General features: G+C 28.3%; 1 protein-coding gene across 1 annotated transcript in view; it reads right to left on the bottom strand.

Moving 5' to 3' along the window:
• Positions 1 to 19,241, bottom strand: part of LOC111618205 (MAM and LDL-receptor class A domain-containing protein 2-like) — a 167,187-nt gene that overhangs the window by 31,515 nt on the left and 116,431 nt on the right. Inside the window, exons 49-55 of the mRNA XM_023359688.1 lie at positions 15,474 to 15,911; positions 13,609 to 13,709; positions 8,870 to 9,034; positions 8,148 to 8,235; positions 6,041 to 6,193; positions 3,358 to 3,501; positions 1,699 to 1,886 (exon numbers count right to left, since the gene is read on the bottom strand). Coding sequence (XP_023215456.1) covers positions 1,699 to 1,886; positions 3,358 to 3,501; positions 6,041 to 6,193; positions 8,148 to 8,235; positions 8,870 to 9,034; positions 13,609 to 13,709; positions 15,474 to 15,911 — 1,277 coding nt within the window. The remainder of the gene's footprint in view (positions 1 to 1,698; positions 1,887 to 3,357; positions 3,502 to 6,040; positions 6,194 to 8,147; positions 8,236 to 8,869; positions 9,035 to 13,608; positions 13,710 to 15,473; positions 15,912 to 19,241) is intronic.

Raw genomic sequence — 19,241 nt, 5'->3', positions numbered from 1 at the left:
CCTTGACTACCAGAACGATCCCAAATACTTAAAATCTAGTAAAATAAATTACAATAATATTTTAATAAAATTTATTTAATTTTAGATTATATTTCTGTAATTTAAATACTTTTGTTTTTACTTAGAATTTAAAATAGAAATAATCAAACACCAAATGGAAAGTAATTCCAACTGAATTTTAAAGGAAAAATATAAATTATATATATATATGATTATTAATGTACTAATCTTAATCTTTGTTAGTAACCTTCACTCATCAATGATTTTCTTGACAATGAAGATATTTGTCACATGGAATTGAAAACAAGCATTCCTAACCTAAATCTTATAGAAAATGTGTGGGATAATCTTGTTCAAGAATGAACTTTCCTTCCAATGGAGCTCATAAACAACACTATAATCTGCACGAGCAATTATTGTGTTATGTATGTACGTGTAAAAGGCAACTACATGCCTTATTAATCATTTTCTGTGTAAAAAATCAAGATTAAATTTTCACTTTTCAATTATTTTCTTACATAAGGAATACAATGGTTTGCATGCCAGATTGTAAACTTGCGTCCTGCTTCCGATATTGATACCTGTACTTTCAGTTTCTAATACAGATTTTTATTTGGGAAGAGCCATCCATGGTAATATGTGGTATTATTCTTAATTAAATTTAATAATAATAATAATTCAGTCTGAAATCCCAAAATCTAGATAGGCTAGGATATTTTATTAAATAAAATTAAACATAATGTAATAATTATATATCCAATGTAGATTTTAGGATTTCAAACAAAATTATAAATACATTCGAGTCTGCACAAGTCGACATCCCAAGGGGAAGTGGAAATGTGTAGAGTTATCCAATATGATGACTAAAATGAAGTTGAAGAAACCCACAAAACTACAATTAGGAAAATACAGCAATGCTTTATACACACTGTATTTATATGTATCTCTCTGACCACACCTCAGCGATTTCCATCACTTTTTATTTCAGTATCAGTCCTGAAACAGGAAGATTTGATGAATGAATTTGCTTTAGCCAACACACCAGAGCATCTTCGACTGTATCAATATCTGAAGCAGAATGCAAGTTTACAATCTGGTAAACAAGGAATAATGTCTTAAATTCTGCTGCAGATTGGCAGAGTTTGTTGAGACAATTTTGAATAGAGCTATTTTAAAATACAATTTAATTGTACTGAAAATATATTAATATTGAATAAAATAATTATCATTTAATAAAAAAGAAACAGGTAAAGGAGTCTTGTAAAGTGAATTATTACAAACAGAAGGTATACAGCATCTATATTCACAGCACAATTAGAGAAACAGTGGATGGGACTCACATTGACACTGACTTTTATCTACCCAGAGATCATCCTCTAGATATCCAATGGAGGGAATGTTTGGTAGATTTCAGATCAGCAAAGACCATGACTGAGGTTTGATCTAGGCTTGTCTGCACAGTAATCCAGTATTGAGTCCAGTACTTTGTAATAATAGTTTTAAAAAATAAATATGCTCAAACTATAAACATAGTGCATACTCTGTAAATCAATGATTCTACAACAGATACCATCCAGGGCATATTTTTTCTTTGGGTTTCAGTTTATTTCTTTCAATATGTGCATGAATTATACACTATTATTTATACTTTGGATCTTATTTATAATAATAGTCATTCAGTTATTTACAAAAACATACCTTTTTATCATTGTTTGTAGTTTTCACTAATATACGAAGATTACCAATTTTTTCTAAATTTCTATGATACATATGATACCAGAAATTAATAGTACAAGAAATTGCTGATTTGGTATAAACTTTAGAATGGAGCTGTGCCACATCTGTTGGTTTTGAAAAACTTCCTTCTCCAGGATATATAAAGTGTCCTAAAAATGAATCAGTATTATGTAAAATTAAAAGAAAACATAAATATTTAAAAATTATTCTTCTTTTAATATATTTATAATGGTTAATTTATCAAATGAAGAACTGAAAATAAACAATGGTAAAACTTCTTCAAAATATTCCATAAAAAATTTAAATAAATTATAAATCAGTTATTTCAGATGTTTCAGACAATTTTTTCAGTTTGTACGGTAACTTATCACGATGAAAAAACTTCATGTTATGAGTAAGACTTTATTAACTTAACTAATCCCGGTAAGATGTTGGTGTTACTACATTGTGCTTTTGTTAAAATATGGTACACAGGGAGGGACGGAGATCGAAAACAAATATATGTATATATTTGTTTGTTTTTCGTTTATTTCCTGGTTCATCTTTTACATTTCTCCTTTCCATACCATCGGTCAGTGTACCCTGGATGTGTGGTTAGTTACTATAAAAATGGCATGGCAGGGGGCAACATCTGGATTGGTCGGGTGTCATTTCTGGAGAACAAAAAGGATACGATGAAAAGAAAAATCTCCTCTTTTTTTCAGTGGAGTTCATCCTGGTGTGGTGTAGTGTAATGTGTGTATTTGCGGGAGGAAGAAGCCAGACGACAAGCCTAGGCAGTTGTGGAGATTGCACATATGGTCCAGCTCCCAACTCTGCCAATCTACTTTCATTGGGAGTTGTGCCAGGTACGGATGATAAATGTTAATCAAAACTTCAAAATCGATGATAAAACTGAAGATCTGGAAGATTAGTTTCTCAATTGGAGACAATTATTTTGATCAAGAATGATCATCTCACATATAAGGCTTCTGTTATGTTGTACAGTACATCTATGTGCAGCCACATGTTCGTATATTTGTGATAAAATTTTCATTGTATATATATGTATATATCTAGCTATATTTAAGTATAATAGAAGTGTGTATAAACTGTTTATTTGTGTCTCCCCCATTTCGTTCATGTTGGGAACTACAGATGTTCTAGCACATAAAGAACAATCACTTCAACACAATTTATATATAAGAATTTAAGTATATCATTTAAATCTCTAGATTTCTGTTGATTTTTGGCCTGTCTACACATCTATTTTCAGGGATATAACTAGAATAGTATATGACTGGTCTTTGTCACAATCTCCCAATGCTTGAAATTTGTTGGCAAAGCTTTAGTAATCTAATAACTGTCATCATTTAACTGAAAATATCTTTTAAAATAAATAATTGCTAGATTTTTAATTTATATAGTTTTTATAAATGAATTTGGGAATATAATTGTTTAATTTTGCTTCAATAAAACAGTTTTATTTTATTTTATAAATGATAAACAAATGATAATTTTTTTGTATTTTTAAATGGTCATTATAACAAAGTAGCTAAAAAAGATTTTTTAATTTCATTTTCTTTGTTTTTAACTTAACAATTAATTAACTAAAATACGATAAAATATAAAATATTGTACCCGAATCATTTCTAAAGGTATGATCAACATTAGGACCACTAATGCGTGACTGTATATCACTCGGCGTTGCAATAATCCATTGTGCTGAATATCCTTTGGGATTATACCATCCACATGTACCATCTTCAAAATCGCAATCAGTTCCTGTAGAATAATATATAAGCAATTTTCTATAAATAACAATAAATTATATCAGTATAAATATTTAGAAAATGTTCTGAATTCAAAGTATTGAATTATAGATTAATTTAGTTAATAGTTTTAGTAAATAGCACTAAAAATATATCCAAATTAGTATATACAATTCAAATATTTATATATAGTTTGGCATTTATTTAGAAATGCTCCATAGAAAGTTTTCTCAAAATATTTATTTATTTAACTTCTTAATATAAATATTCCTAAATATTTGACTTGACAGCCAAATGATTGAGACAGTTAAGGCATTAGCCTGTCACTTCGGGAGACCCGGGATCAAATTTGGGTGAGCAAAATCCCAGGAATTTTTCACAAATGGTCTGTCCTAGATATGCTGAGCCACCTTTGCCCTGGCCAAACCCACAAAGGCTGTGGAAAAAACAGGTCTATGGAGTGCCTGCAAGATTCTACATCAATTCAAATAATTTTTGAATTGATGTCTAGATCCTGTAGTCACATATAACTTGAACCCGACAATGGCTAATTAAGCAATCCAAAAACATTTTTTTATCCAAAATCAAATACTAAATTATAATGGTTTCTTTTTATGTCTCTAATTCTAAATATACTTCTTAAATACTGTTTTTTATATTATAGAAAGAACATAAAGTATTATTTTTTCTTCAGATAATTTTGTTATAATAAAAATATCTAATTAACAAATTTCTTAAATTTATATTTATAAAACCAAAAGTCAGTTAACTGAAATATATTTTAAGAATGGTTAAACAGGTGCGTACTATTATTCATGATTCAGTTATTTCCAATGAAACAATTTAATCACAAATATCAATTTGCAGATATTCCAAATCATTTTTAATTATTATTAAAATAATCTAACAGTATATCTATGTTAACTGACTTTTAGACCTGTGGCTGTACGCCATGTATTTGTATATAGTTTATATTTTATTTTTATTAGTTTTATTTTTCCTTCCACGTTCTTCTCTTTCCCCTTTTTCCTTTTCTTTGTTCTATTGTCTATCCTCTATGATTCTCTCTCCCCAAAATTCCTTTCCTTATATGGCTATCGTGAACATCCGAAAACAAAGAGAAGGGTGCGCAACCCCAGAGGACACGAAGAGTGAGGGAAGGGGAAGAAGTAATTCAGACTCGAGTGAGTAAGGAAGTGAGTGGAACATTGGGTGCATTTTGGCAGCATATGTGAGACAAAGAGAGTATCTCGGAGACAGACAAAGAAATATCTGTGGTAGACTCAAGTAAATTAAGAGTGAATTATTGCATCTTAACTGTTGACAGTCGTGTGACTCGAAGAAAAAAAAGGAAATCCTTCCTACTTTTCGTAAGACCCTCACTAAGAACATTTTGAAGAAAACGATCTTTGAAGGTCTCACAGACTAGCATTGGGTACCCCTTTTCTGATTTCTAACTTTCCTTTACCTATCCCCTATCTTCTTAATATTAGTTTATTTATTATTATAATATTCTTAATATCCCTATCTTAATTTAATATTAGTTTTAAGTCTTATTTGTTATTAGTGTTTAAGATAGTTTTAGATTTTCGTGCGATGATTTTTAATAACAGTTCTTTATGTCGTGTACTACAATTTGGGATTTTGTTTGTGTAACATTGTTCGCGAATCTGATTGTTTCTAACTGTCGGGACATGAAATTAGCACTAGCATCCTAAAAAAGCCTGTATTTAAGTTTCTAGCCTTAATTAAAGTTTTCCTTTTTTTGTACCTTGGTTCCACGTGTCTTCCTTAAAGAAGAAAACAATACTTTCACAACTGTATTTTATCATTATCATCTAAAATCTACTAATAATCGATTTTATAAAATCTACTTATATCATTTAAATGGCTGTTTCTAAGAATTTAGAAAGTATGCTTAATAATTTTTATGACGACGACAATAATCTTCATTGGAGTTCACTTTAATAACAGTTTTTCTCAAAAAACTTTTTCACGGTCATATTTTGGTCCTAGTGATTACTAATGTCGTATGAATTGATAGAAAGAGTTCTTAAAGAAAATTTTCAAATTATTAATATAGGAGTAATGTTTGCAATTAGTCTTATATTAATACTTTCCAAGTCAAAAATAGGTTTTAAATAAGCAAAAAAATGTTATTTTTAATAAAGGAATAGTAGTTTATAGGAAACAAACATATTGGTCTATATATATTCCTATACTTTAAAATAATCTGATATATAAATTAGCATATTTACATCTTTGATAAAACAAAGGTACTGCAATATGCTCGAATTGAGAACAACTGGAAATGAATACAGAGTTAATAACAAACCTTCCCTATATTTCATAAGTTGCAAAAGAGCAGTTTGGTTATGTAGCAAGAAAAAAATTATACAATAGGACCTAAAATGTTATTAAAAATTAATTTATGATTGTTGAATGCCCATTCTAAAATATCAGTTTAATTCAATACTTTTAAAATGTTAAAACTACTAATTTTATAATTATTTTTTTATATTATTTTATAATTGAAGATTTACATCACTTACCACAGTCTGCTTCATCGGTTCCATCTCCACAATCATCAGCAAAATTACACCGCTGTTCTCGAGCGTAACAGTTTCCATTTTGACATTGAAATTTATCAGGACCGCAATCAGTATACGGTGGAGGAGTGCCAATTGGTTCACCGGGCAAATTATCTGAGATGAATAAGAATTTTTAAGAAATCTCTAATTAATATTTTATACATATTTCAAACTCTGCAAGCCTGGAATATAACTTACAAAATAGCAATGAATTGAACCCTAAAAGAAATTCCAGGATAATTTTGGAGATTTAAATTTGATTTAAATTATTTTAAAAATGCTCGTTTATACGTTTTTTTCAATAATTCTTAAAAAATGTTCCATTTACACATTCCAATTTAAAGAATCCCGAGGAAGATCTCCTTTGAAGATCAAAAACGTTAGAATTTGCAATATATTATCCTGGAATTTCTTTTAAGGTTCAATTCGTTGCTATTTTAATTTGTTTTCTGACAGATTGGAGCTTTCTTAATTAAGAAATTGTGCCACAAATAATGAATAAAGTTAAAAATTTGTTTTATTAGTGTTCACCAATTCACATTGAGAATTGGTTTTTTGAATACTTTCAACCAACCAAGCCTAAACTATTTGAGAAATTGATTTTTGGTATAAATTGGTAAACTCCAATAAAGTTTTAAGTTTAATACAACAAATATTTATAAAAAGTACAATTTTTCAATAAAGATTTTTCTTCTAAAGAACTAAAGAAACATCTAAAACAGGAATATAAATGCTTTGAAATTAAAATTTTGGATATGTGAAATCAAACCTTGATTTAGTGCCAGCGAATGTCTGTGAATAGATATTTACCATAAATATTAAATAAAAAATCCTTCAGTTTCTGTGAATTACTAGATAATATCATTTTCAATGCAAAAATAACTATCATCATCAAATCATTCAACTTTCAAATAGACAATAAGATGTAAAATTTGTGTATGTAAAGTGTCATAAAAGAAGTGTTACCGGTTCATTTTGCTGCCATTTTTTTTCTGTTGAAGTTACATTAGTTTTCATTTGACAGTTGTGTAGGATGGGCCATTTGATGTCTCAACATGTTATTTATAAGAAATGTTTCCTGAACAAATTGTCAAAAGGTGTTGACATTAATTAGCCTCTTTATTCTTCTGATTTAACAACTCCAGATTTTTTTCTTTGGAGTATTTAAAAGGAAAGATCAATATTCATCAAGTTCAACAAAAAAACACAAGAAATTTAAAAATGTTATGAAAAATGTTGTTGAAAGAGTTCAAATTTGTATAGCAACTAGAAAATTTGACTGATATTATATTCCACACACAACTGAAAAATTAAATAAATTATTGATAAAAAGAATTTGTATATAGTACATATTTATTGTTACTAGAGTGTTGTATATGTTGTCATGTGGAAACATTCAAATTCATCAGTTTCTCTCATTGTTTGATTTAAAAATTAGTTAAAAACAATGGTAACACTTCTTTTTTGACATCCTGTATATAAGAATAAGAAGTATTATGATTTATCAAAATGACTGCTTATTTCGGCATAATCGTATGAAATCGGATCCAGATTTAGATGTCAGATATCATTAGTATAGAATTAATAACAAATATGATCAAGTTCACAGGTATGATACAGTACTGATTTGAGGTGGAGAGAACATATTTTAAATTAAATTAAAATACAGTAAATAATTGCTCGTTTACTGTAATATAATGCCATTCATCTTCTACTTCTGTTGTTATCAGTATTATTCTCAATAACTTTTATTTTTTGTATTATTATCACTACTGCCTTCAATATCATAATTACTTTCAATTTTCTCTGCTGTAGTACTATTTAAACTGTCTATATAGTTCATTCTTTTCTTCCATGTATTATTAATTAATTAATTTAATTATTAAATTTGATATGAGGTGACAGTATCATCTACTATATCCAAATTACAGTACTAATCAATTCAAAAATTGGAGAATTATAGCTAAAAAATGTTAGTTTATATCAATTTTGAGTTATTTATACATTAAATATATGATTAACATTATAGTAATAAATATTTTTGTATGATTTAATAAAATATTTATACCTTCAGATTTTTGACAAGAACGGGATATTGATAAATCGTCTAAACCAACACTTCCAATTCCAGAGCCAAGATTTCCCTCAAAGACTACCTAAATAAATAGAAATTGATTAATAACTTAATGAATGAATAATTCATTAACAGGGTAATAAGAAACAATATGTGTTTATAAATTCTGAACCTTTTCCAGCTAGTGGGATATTTTCATAATTTCATATTTTTGATGGTACACTGACATTTCTAGAACTGTACTAAATTGGATGTTGCATATGTAAATGTGAATGAAATGTGACATTAATTTTTGAACATTTTTTTTTTTAATATTAAAAAGTACTATAGAAAAACAATAGAGAGGTTGCAGCCGAAGTTTTCATCTCTCAAATATGAACACTGAACGCCGCAATCTTGTAAGCGGTGCTCGACATTCGACGTTCACGTCTGAGAGATGAAAACTTCCGCCGCAACCTCTCTAATATGTATTTTTAGATTTGTTTTTGAAATTTTTGTGATTTCCCAGTATGCTATTCAACAATTTCAACTTTCTATATAAATATTTTTTGATCCTAGAGTAATCACTAATATCTTTGATTTTGTTTTTGATTATTGTATTTTGACAATAAAGAATAAATATTTACTAATTAAAAATTTCTTATTTTTTATTACGACTTGTATAATTTAAAACAAAAATAATTAATTAGTGTCATTCTTACATTATACATTCTTACCTTATAGTTGTTTTCTTGATCTGTTAACTTAATTTCACTACTTTCCCATATCTTTGTATTCTCTTTGTAGGAAGAAAGTAATTTTAAGCCAGTTTCGGAGTAACTGTTACGACGATATACGTTAAGAGAATTATTTTGTCCAATAAGATTAAACCAAAATTTCACCTAATAAAATAATAAATTTTATAAATTACTACTATTCTACATATATACAACATAATCATCATAAATTGTTTCTATGTTCTTAATCACTTAATTAATTAACTGCTAACAGCTAAAGTTCTTTATTTTAAATTTTACAAATAAAAATGATCTTCAAGTCTTTTGTCACATTGGTTCAACAAAATTCTGTAGAAATGAGACAAATGTCTTGAAAACCTTTTCGTTTGAAAATATTAAAATATTTCAGTTGATAAATTATATATGTAACAATAACAATTATAATATTAAATCTTTAATAATTGTATCATGCATATAAACAGTGTGCCCATAAGTAAACTCTAAAGTTCACTTATTTTGATAATTCAGCAGAAAAATTATAATAGAAATATTTATTTTAATAGAGTATAAAAACTTTAAAAAGCAAATTCAAATAAATATTTTTAGATTATCATTCATCTTCAAGAAACTCTTATAATATGCAGTATGATTACTGTATAAATGTGCAAAATAAAATTCTCGTTAGTTAGTTTCACATTACTGATGATATATAAAATTTCGTATCACTTCAGAGTGATTATTCAAGAATGATTTATATACTTCAAGTAAAATGGCAGGAAAAACTCTAACTCGTTCATAAACTGGTTTACTAAATTAAAAACTCTAATAACCAGTTAAATGTATATATTTTAATTAAAGCTGGGCAAATACTATCTAAAAATATTTGTGAAAGTATTCTAGACTTGATATCTCAAATATTACATTAATAAGAAATAAATTTGAATACCTTTCCATATATCATCTATGATTAATGCAGAACAAAATGGCTACATTCTATGTAGCCGTTTTGTTCTGCATTGTGCGCCTGATGGTATCTGTTTTAAATGGATGAAAATGTTAGTAAATATTTCTTTATTTATTAATTTCATATTTGCTGGTATTGGTAAATTTGAATACTTTGCATACATCCAATGTTGCATCATATGTACAATCACAGTGTCAGAAGTACCCAAAGGGAAAGGCTAACTCAAAAATTAATAAAAGGTATTTATTAATTATTCAAATATTTTTTAACATGTGCTTGACAACTGTATTATGGATGATCCAATAAACCATATTTACCATCATGAATGTTTTTGACAGCAGTGTTTTGAAGTTTGAATACAGTAGAACCTCGATTATCCGCCCTAATTGGGGACTGGGGCTGGTCGGATAATTGAAAAGTCGGATAACCGAAAAGTATGAAAAAATCCATTATTAGTGTAGTATATTATTATATCCCATGTAATTAGTATATTAGTATATCGCTATTAACCTATTTTGCGTTGAATTTTCATCGATGTTAAGCCTAACAAAAATTTTTTAAAATAATAATCGTCGCTATTGTATCGTTAAAAATGAGAAAACTAAACTTTGTTTAAATACTGGCTCCCTTTCATGGTCGAATGAGTGTTGCCAGCTAAAACACGTAAAAATAATATTAAAGTAGCCAAGACATAGCCAAATATTGTAGCGGACATTTGAAATTTGCCGACTAGGACGGTCGGTTAACCGAGGGGTTGGTTGATCAGGGGGCGGTAATCGAGGTTCTACTGTATATAAATTTTAAATTTTTTGTATGTCAATGGTATTGTATATGCCACTGCATGCAGAAGGTGTTCTTACACACTTCTGGTTTAATTTACAAGAAAAAAAAGCAGACTAGACCTTGTATGTTTTCAAATTCTTGTTTTCTTAAATAAAAATCTGGAATAAGTGAGAGTGAGAATTATTTATTAATCTATTGTAGTTGAAATAAGAGTACCTAGAAAAAGCTACTTTAAAGCTACTCTAGTTGAATATTATTAATAGTTTTATATCTTCTTTCATTTGAGAGGTGTGTTATAGATCTTATTTTGTTAATACCAAATGATACTGTAATGCATTGGGCTATTTATCAGCTACATCCTTAATTAAATTTTAAGTAATTTACGCTAGGTAGACGTTAGGTGCCATCTCTTATTAAATTTAATACAAGCCGTGAGTAACCGCGGATGGTTATATCTAACGTCCAATATGTCTGGAAGTGAAGAATCACTCAGAGGTCTGGGTAGCAATTCTACAGAAGAAATTGGTAAGAAATTGGTAAGAAAGAGTTGCAACTTTGAGTCCCACTCTAGGCCAATTCTTTTCTTCTAACATATTCTAAATTATTTATTAAAAATTAATTTATTCTAATCATTAAATTTAATAAGAGATGGCATGTAACGTCTACTTCTAGTAATAAATTATTTAAAATTTAATTAATGATGTAGTCAATAAATAGTTTGATGCATTAAGGTATCATTTGGCATTAACTAATAACATCTGGTATCGAGATGTTTATATGTGATCTGTTTTGTCTAACCGTCTTTTTTTGTGGCTCTTTTCAAGGTCAGATTCTTCTATTGTTTAGGTGTAGACGAATTTCGGCAGCCAGTCTAGGTGCCTCCTTTCAATGTAACTCAGCACACTAATGGCTTTGAGGGGCTTTAAAATTTGTGTTATATATGTGACACTGTATAGTTGATGTATTTCTGTGAGATGTGGACAACAACAAACTAAGAAAATGAAAATAGCTATAGAATTTTGAAAACTTAAGTCTAAAAATAATTTTTGATCCAATCTAGAGTAACGAACAACTAAAAAAAGTATATTTATCCGAAATTTTACACTCAAAAAGTAGGAAAAATAGGATAAATGGGAGTGCCATATTTCTAGTTATGGTCTGTGAGATTACGCAATGGTTTAAATGTAAGTTATAGCATAACGGCGATTAATTAAGGATTTACTTTATAATAGTTTTTTGACCTTTGTGAATAAAACCCGATTTTAATTTTTTCACATACAATAAGATATCAAAAGCGCTCAGCAACTAACTAAAGATAAACAAAACACCTTTTTTGCCGTTTACCTTTTACGGCAAAAAAGGTGTTTTGTTTATCTTTACAATAAGATATACTATTATTTTCATTATAAAATCATGTTATTTGAAAATTGTGTGAAATCCAGTTTGATTTTCACTGCTAAATTCTGTAGCAGCAAGCAGTAAAAGAATAATATACTTGCCATTGTAACATCATTTTGGGAAAGACTTATTTATGAGCAAGATGAGTTAGACTTTTACTGCGACTATGAATGACAAAAATAGAATTTAATCAATAGGAAGACAATTTATGTCATCCTGTAAAAGAACAATGGAATTTAAATTATGGGTAATCATTGTGATGGATTTTAATAACCTATAAATTTGATTCAAAATGAAATTAAATCGTGGTAGAATTGAAAAATGTTGGACAAAACATTATTCTTTCATAATAATAATAATAATAATTTTTACTAACAATTTTTGTGATTTAGAATGCCAAAACATTTTCACAATAACAAAGCTGGATGGTAGTATCCTAAATTCTATCATAATGTGTTTCAAACACCCTTTCCCAATATTGATAAATGTAGCATGTTTTTATGATGAATGATTATTGTCAATATGATTTACATATATATATTGATAGATTCAATCAATTTACAATATAGTATAATACAAATACATAATATATGGTATATAATTTAATACAAATAAATGTAGTAAATTATGCAGTATTTGATATTGAAATTATATAAAGCCAAATTAAAAACGCCATGTTTAAAATTTAAATAATTTATTCTTTTTAAAACTAAAATTATTACTTTTGTAATATAATTTAATTATAAAGTGTCTAAGTATAAAATTATTAATTCCAAAACCATCTTAATCAATCAAATTGCATGTACTGTACTTAATTTCAGTGAGAATGGCAATGAACTAGTTTAATGAAATCAAAATTAAAAATGAATCATACCATTAAATTATATTTTTCCATTATTATTATAATGATAATTTCAATTTGAATGTTATTAGTACCTTAATAAATTTAAATTTGTCTTTTTAATGCTATATTCCTTATTTAATGACCAATAAATGATGGGAATAAACAACAGGAATAGTAGGGGAAGTATTCAAAAGTTATCTGCTTAAGGGAGTGTCCAATAACATTAATTAGAAGCCTGTTTTGATGCATAGAAAATGAATGGAGGAACTAAAGGTAAGGCACACATACATGTTCCAGGAGAAATCACAATGGCAGACAAATGTCTGCTGCATATAAAGAATTTTTCATGTTTTCTAAATATGCTCTTGTTGATTTCAGACAAAGGAAAAGATCTTTTGTGTGTTGTAAGTTTAAACTGACAGATTATCTACATCATCACTGTAACCCACATATACTATCAAATTGTTGTTTAAATACAAATACCTTCATGAAATTTCAGAACTATTAAAGCTTATAAGCATTTGAATTTTAAGTTTAATTTATACATATTTGAATTATTGTACATTAATATAATCTGAAGACAGCTTTTAAAAAGTCAAAAACATAGTTTTTCTGCTGTAATCTGCCCATGTATTTTGAAAATAGTTTCAAAGTGCAGTTATCAATTAAAAAATAACTGAAGCAAGCAAATTGTTTAAACAATCAAAAATAAAAAACTTAAGTAGTGGAATATATTACAGATTTACTTACAAAGCAATTATTTCCAGATGAGCCTTTTATAACATAAGATGCAAGACGAGCCTTCCCTACTTCTGGAGATGAATATTCCTTTTCAATTGCAAGATAACTTCCTATAATTGTGAAATGTTAACAATTATTAATTTACTCAAATCATTAATTTCAATTAGTGATTTCAATCAAGCAATCATTTAGTGTTGAACTGTACAATTATCTACAGATATACAGTTGTTGTTGTACTGGCAAATTTTTTATATAATATCATATACAATAGACCCCCCTATAACATGGTAGATACGTTCTGTGTTCTATGAATTCCATGTTGTACGAGTCACTTAAATACATGAGCCAATCACAGTCCGGCACGCATGCAGTTTAGGGACTACGGCTGTTTGAAAGGTTTTCTTCCATAAAACTAATCAATTCTAGACTAATTTGACTCAACATTTCCAAAACACGTATAATTTTTTGGGAACAATCCATATAAGCTATGCTGTAAACAAAAAATTGTAGGATTACTTATTGAGTGTGCACCGTTCGACGACGGCATTGCTTAAGCTTGTTTTTGTCGTGGAGCGGTGCATCGAACGGCGGGTGGGTGCGTTTCCTGATAAATTATTTTTCTGCAAAAAATTTGCTGAACTTTGGAGACATCATTAATATAAATATAAATTTTATGGCCGTTAAATAATAAATGGTTTTTAGTAGGTCCGCTGCTCGTTTAAACTCAACGGTTTGTGCAATATCTGCTATTCGACCAATCCTGTCGCAACGAGTTGGTGATGACATTTTACCGTATTATACGAGTCTCTTTTAGCGTGTTTATACAAATATGATCGCAATTTTTTTTTCTGTTTTATACGAATCCATATTATACGAACCCGTGTTACAGGGGAGTCTACTGTTTCTGAATATATCTTTTAAATATTTTAAAATTCATACTGATTCTAAAACCAAATTTGAAAACTGAGTTTTAAGTAATCCTTTAAAGTATTTCAGTTATGATCAACTATGTGAATTCTAATTTTTTAAAAAGTATTTATTACAATAATTTGACATTCTAGTTTACTTATGCCTTAAATTAAGATGTTAATTACTCAAAATTTAGTAGAATCACCAATGATGAGTACTGCCAGTGTCAGTTGCCTTGTCTCCTCACTCGTTGAGCTGGCCTTGAGTATTGTATTTATTCTAATAAACAGTATGTTGTTCATAACTTTTTTCAGCTTGCAACTATGCTGTTTATTAGAAGTAACTGTTATTTCTATTCTTTGGAAATTGGGCACAACTATTATTTGAGAATGACTATTAATGGAATAAATGTGGTAAATTTTCTCACTATTATTATTTGAGCTTGTTGCTCAACACACTCAATTTTAATACAGAAATATATTNATTTCAGTTATGATCAACTATGTGAATTCTAATTTTTTAAAAAGTATTTATTACAATAATTTGACATTCTACTTTACTTATGCCTTAAATTAAGATGTTAATTACTCAAAATTTAGTAGAATCACCAATGATGAGTACTGCCAGTGTCAGTTGCCTTGTCTCCTCACTCGTTGAGCTGGCCTTGAGTATTGTATTTATTCTAATAAACAGTATGTTGTTCATAACTTTTTTCAGCTTGCAACTATGCTGTTTATTAGAAGTAACTGTTATTTCTATTCTTTGGAAATTGGGCATAACTATTATTTGAGAATGACTATTAATGGAATAAATGTGGTAAATTTTCTCACTATTATTATTTGAGCTTGTTGCTCAACACACTCAATTTTAATACAGAAATATATTATAATAGCATTTAAATTATAATTAATTTTGTAAATTAATAATTAAAAATTTAACTCATGTTTATAATAAAAAAATATTACCTTGTCCCACTTTAGTGTGGTCAGTTTTTGGCAGAAAAGCAGACACATAATCATTTTGTTTAAATAATTTCCAATATTTGTTAGTCCCAGCTTCTACTTCCCATGTACTGCAAATATCTTTTTCAAACGAACATCTTTCGTAAAAATCTTCACAGAAAGCATCCGATTCATCACTGCCATCAGTGCAATCATTTGAAAAATCGCATACTAATGAATTCTGTATACATTCTTTATTATTACATGTAAACATATCTTCATCACATTGTGTTTTATCCTTTTTTATAGCAGCAGGAGGTTCACATTGATCAAAGGAAGGTTCGTCAATGGCTATTGAAGTATCGTATACTTTCGTTGCTTGAATTTCCATTTTTGATTTAACTGCATTGCTTAAATAAATATTAGCTTGACGCCACTGACTTGCCGGTTTTAAGCTTTCACCTAAAGCAATTCAAAATTAAAATAATAGATTAGACTTATTGTAAAAGATTTAATTTCAAAAAATTAACAATATTTACTTGTATAATATATAATATTATATAAACATTATTGAAGGAATGTTGCCATTTTTTTGATGTATGATTCTGAGATATAGTAACATTTATTTTTTCTTTATTTGTTTTCACATCTGTTTAATAAAATTTGAAATATTTTCAAGGAAAATTTCTGCAATAATTTTAAAAAATTCCTTCTACTTCATAATCCATCTTTTTGAATATTTTAATGCGAACAGATATAATGTTAATAATAAACGACGCTTTTAGCCCATGACTTTAATTTAGATAGAGTTTAGATGGCGTGATAAATAGGATTTAACAATTTGGAGGGCTTATCACAGCAAGGCCAACAGAAAAAAAGACCAGATCTTTTACAAAAAAGTTAGTCTTTAATAATCATCTTCAAATTTAGGTAAAGATGCATTTCGGGTACAAGAACCCCTCATCAGCTTACAAACACATAGCACCAAGATATAATCATAACGCTAATAGTTAACAAATACAAAGGAATTTTTCATATATATATAGTGCACTGTATTTACAATTTTTAATATAACCCATCGACCAATAAAATGTGCACATAACCGACAAACAAATTCTTTATTCTAACAACACGATAACACAGTGGGATAATTACTACAGCTCAATTTATACAATATAACCAAATTTACGACTTAAAACTAAGATTTACAAATCTATATACACACTTCTCTTTCCTCATTTACATTTAATGTACACAGTAGCCCTGAGTGGTCCACGATAATATGTTGGTTGTGAATATAACATAGACACGTGTGTACGACCATCAATATCACAAAACTAATAGACCTATTGAAAGGTGACCAAATTTTAACATTGGTGAAATGGGACAAAATTGATGGGGGGAGTGGTTGTCTTGTTGAAAAAAATTGTTTTAGAGTTACAAAATTTTATTATCAAAAAATGCAAAAATTCTATTGTATTATATATTTTTTAAATTTCAACATAGTAAAATTTACAAATATAATAAATATATATATACTGTTATAAATCTTTAAAAACTCTTTATTCTTTTGCATATTTCTCAGTTGAGTTAATTTTTTTAAATAGATTGCTGTCATTGTTTAAACACTTAATTGTGATTTATCAGATGTCCACACTTTACAGTAGAAAAAAAAAACATTCAGTCATGGCATTAGTTCCTGGTAAGAACAGCACTTATTCCACAATTTTTATATTCTGCACCGTATTCTGTGCCATGTAATATGCAATGAACAAAATGTTTGCTCGTTTGGACAGCCTGTGAACATGTGCTGCTCCATTGCTACAGCTGCACGCCCCAAATCATTTTCTGTCAGTCTTTGCCATGAACACAAAGGATTTTGTCAGTGTAGCATTCTTTATTTCTGATGCTCACGCACACCTTAGTACTGATACATGTGATACAAAATGACCTTTATGAATCTTAAACACAAGACATAAGCTTATCATATATAATTGACAAAAACTTAATTTTTCCAAAACACAGGACTTTTATAAAATGCTGTGGGACGCTGGACAAATTGTTAAAAATCGGAACTGTCCCGCCAAAAGTGGGACATCTTATATTGATAACCTCGATGTAGTTCAATGTGCAATATGTATATCCCTTGTTGGCATTCTTCAATTTCAATATGATGGAAATGAATCGTCTTACTTAAATTGAAGATTGTCCCTTTGTCTAGACGACCATCTCCCAATGTGTCTTGGAGTTTTTCATTGACTTCTCACCTGGCTAATGTTCCTGAGGAGTCCAAAAAGCAAGAAAGCAAAATTGTGAATGTCCGCTAATTTATACTTTCCACTCTCCAAAAGTCGGCCTTTTCAAGTTTCCTTTGGACTAATCAGAATGCTTCACATGTGGCACCCGAAAAGAGGTGGTACCAAGGCAAAAAAAAGAAGGGATGGTTCATGCAACATATCATACAATGCAAGAACACACGATACAAAATAAAAAAAAAAAAAAACAAAACATTAAAGATATATACAAAAAAATAACAACACATAGTCGCATAGCACTACAATTGAAAAGCAATGTGTTCAAATTCCTAATTAAAGTAGCCTGATGAAGACCTCGATGAGGTTGAAAACATTTGCTAAGGTGTAAACACATACCACTGGAGCTGTAAAGGTTGTTTGAAGTGCTGAATTGAAAAGCACTTTTGTAATTTAAGATTATTTATTTTTACTTTGAAGAATGAAATTTGATGTGAAGTATTTGAAAGAAACAAAATTAAAAATTTGTATCATTGAATATCATTGAACAGAGTTACAATATAAAGTAACATCTGAATAAATTACTTAACATTTGACAGAAAATTCTGATTCATAAAGAAAAAATACGTAAAAAACAAAATACAATTAAAAATAGTAAATTTAAATTTAATCATACTGAATAGTTTTCATTATATCAGAGATATTTATCAGTATGTTCTAGTTTTAGTAATGATACTACTACTTATTTTTAACATTAAAGAAAATGTAGTAGTTTAAAAATTTTATAACTACAGTGAAACCTCGCTTAACAAGCATAATTCGTTCCAGAATCTTACTCGTAATGCGAAACACTCGCTAAGCAAAACAATTTTTCCACATATAAATTAATGTAAAATACAATAATGTATGTCCATGCCAAAAATATATACAAATATTAATATTTTGTGTATAATGCTTATTCAAAGACAATTATACATTATACATTGTTAAGGAGTGTGAATCATCTTCATCTTTTCTTCTAGCATGGAATGAACCAACCTGGAATGCAGATTATAAATTAAATAATTTGACTAGAAGTAAGCTGTTATGCTGCCATCTTGTATTAAATTTAATAATTATAAATAATTAATTTTTAATTTAAATATTTCTAAAATTTAAGTTGGAATTGGTCATTAAATTTAATACAAGATGGCAGCATAACTGTCTACTGCTATCAGATGATGTAATTTTATTACATGAAAAAATACATTATTAGTATAGTATATTAGTATATCTCATGTAATTAGTATATAATAATATCGCTATTAACCTACTTTACGTTGAATTTTCATCAATGTTAAGCCTAACAAAAATTTTTTAAAAATAATAATTGTCGCTATTGTATCATTAAAAATTAGAAAATTAAGCCTCATTTAAATACTGGCTCCTTTTCATGGTCGAGCTAGTGTTCCCAGCTAAAACACGTAAAAGTACTATTAAAGTAGCCAAGACATAGCCAAATATTGTAGCGCCACATCACTAGCAGACATTTGAAATTTGC

This window comes from Centruroides sculpturatus, unplaced genomic scaffold, assembly GCF_000671375.1.
Source record: "Centruroides sculpturatus isolate CEXI.00-Female unplaced genomic scaffold, Cexi_2.0 scaffold124, whole genome shotgun sequence".
Classification (NCBI taxonomy): Eukaryota; Metazoa; Arthropoda; class Arachnida; order Scorpiones; family Buthidae; genus Centruroides; species Centruroides sculpturatus.
This window is presented reverse-complemented; position numbering and strand designations above follow the sequence as displayed.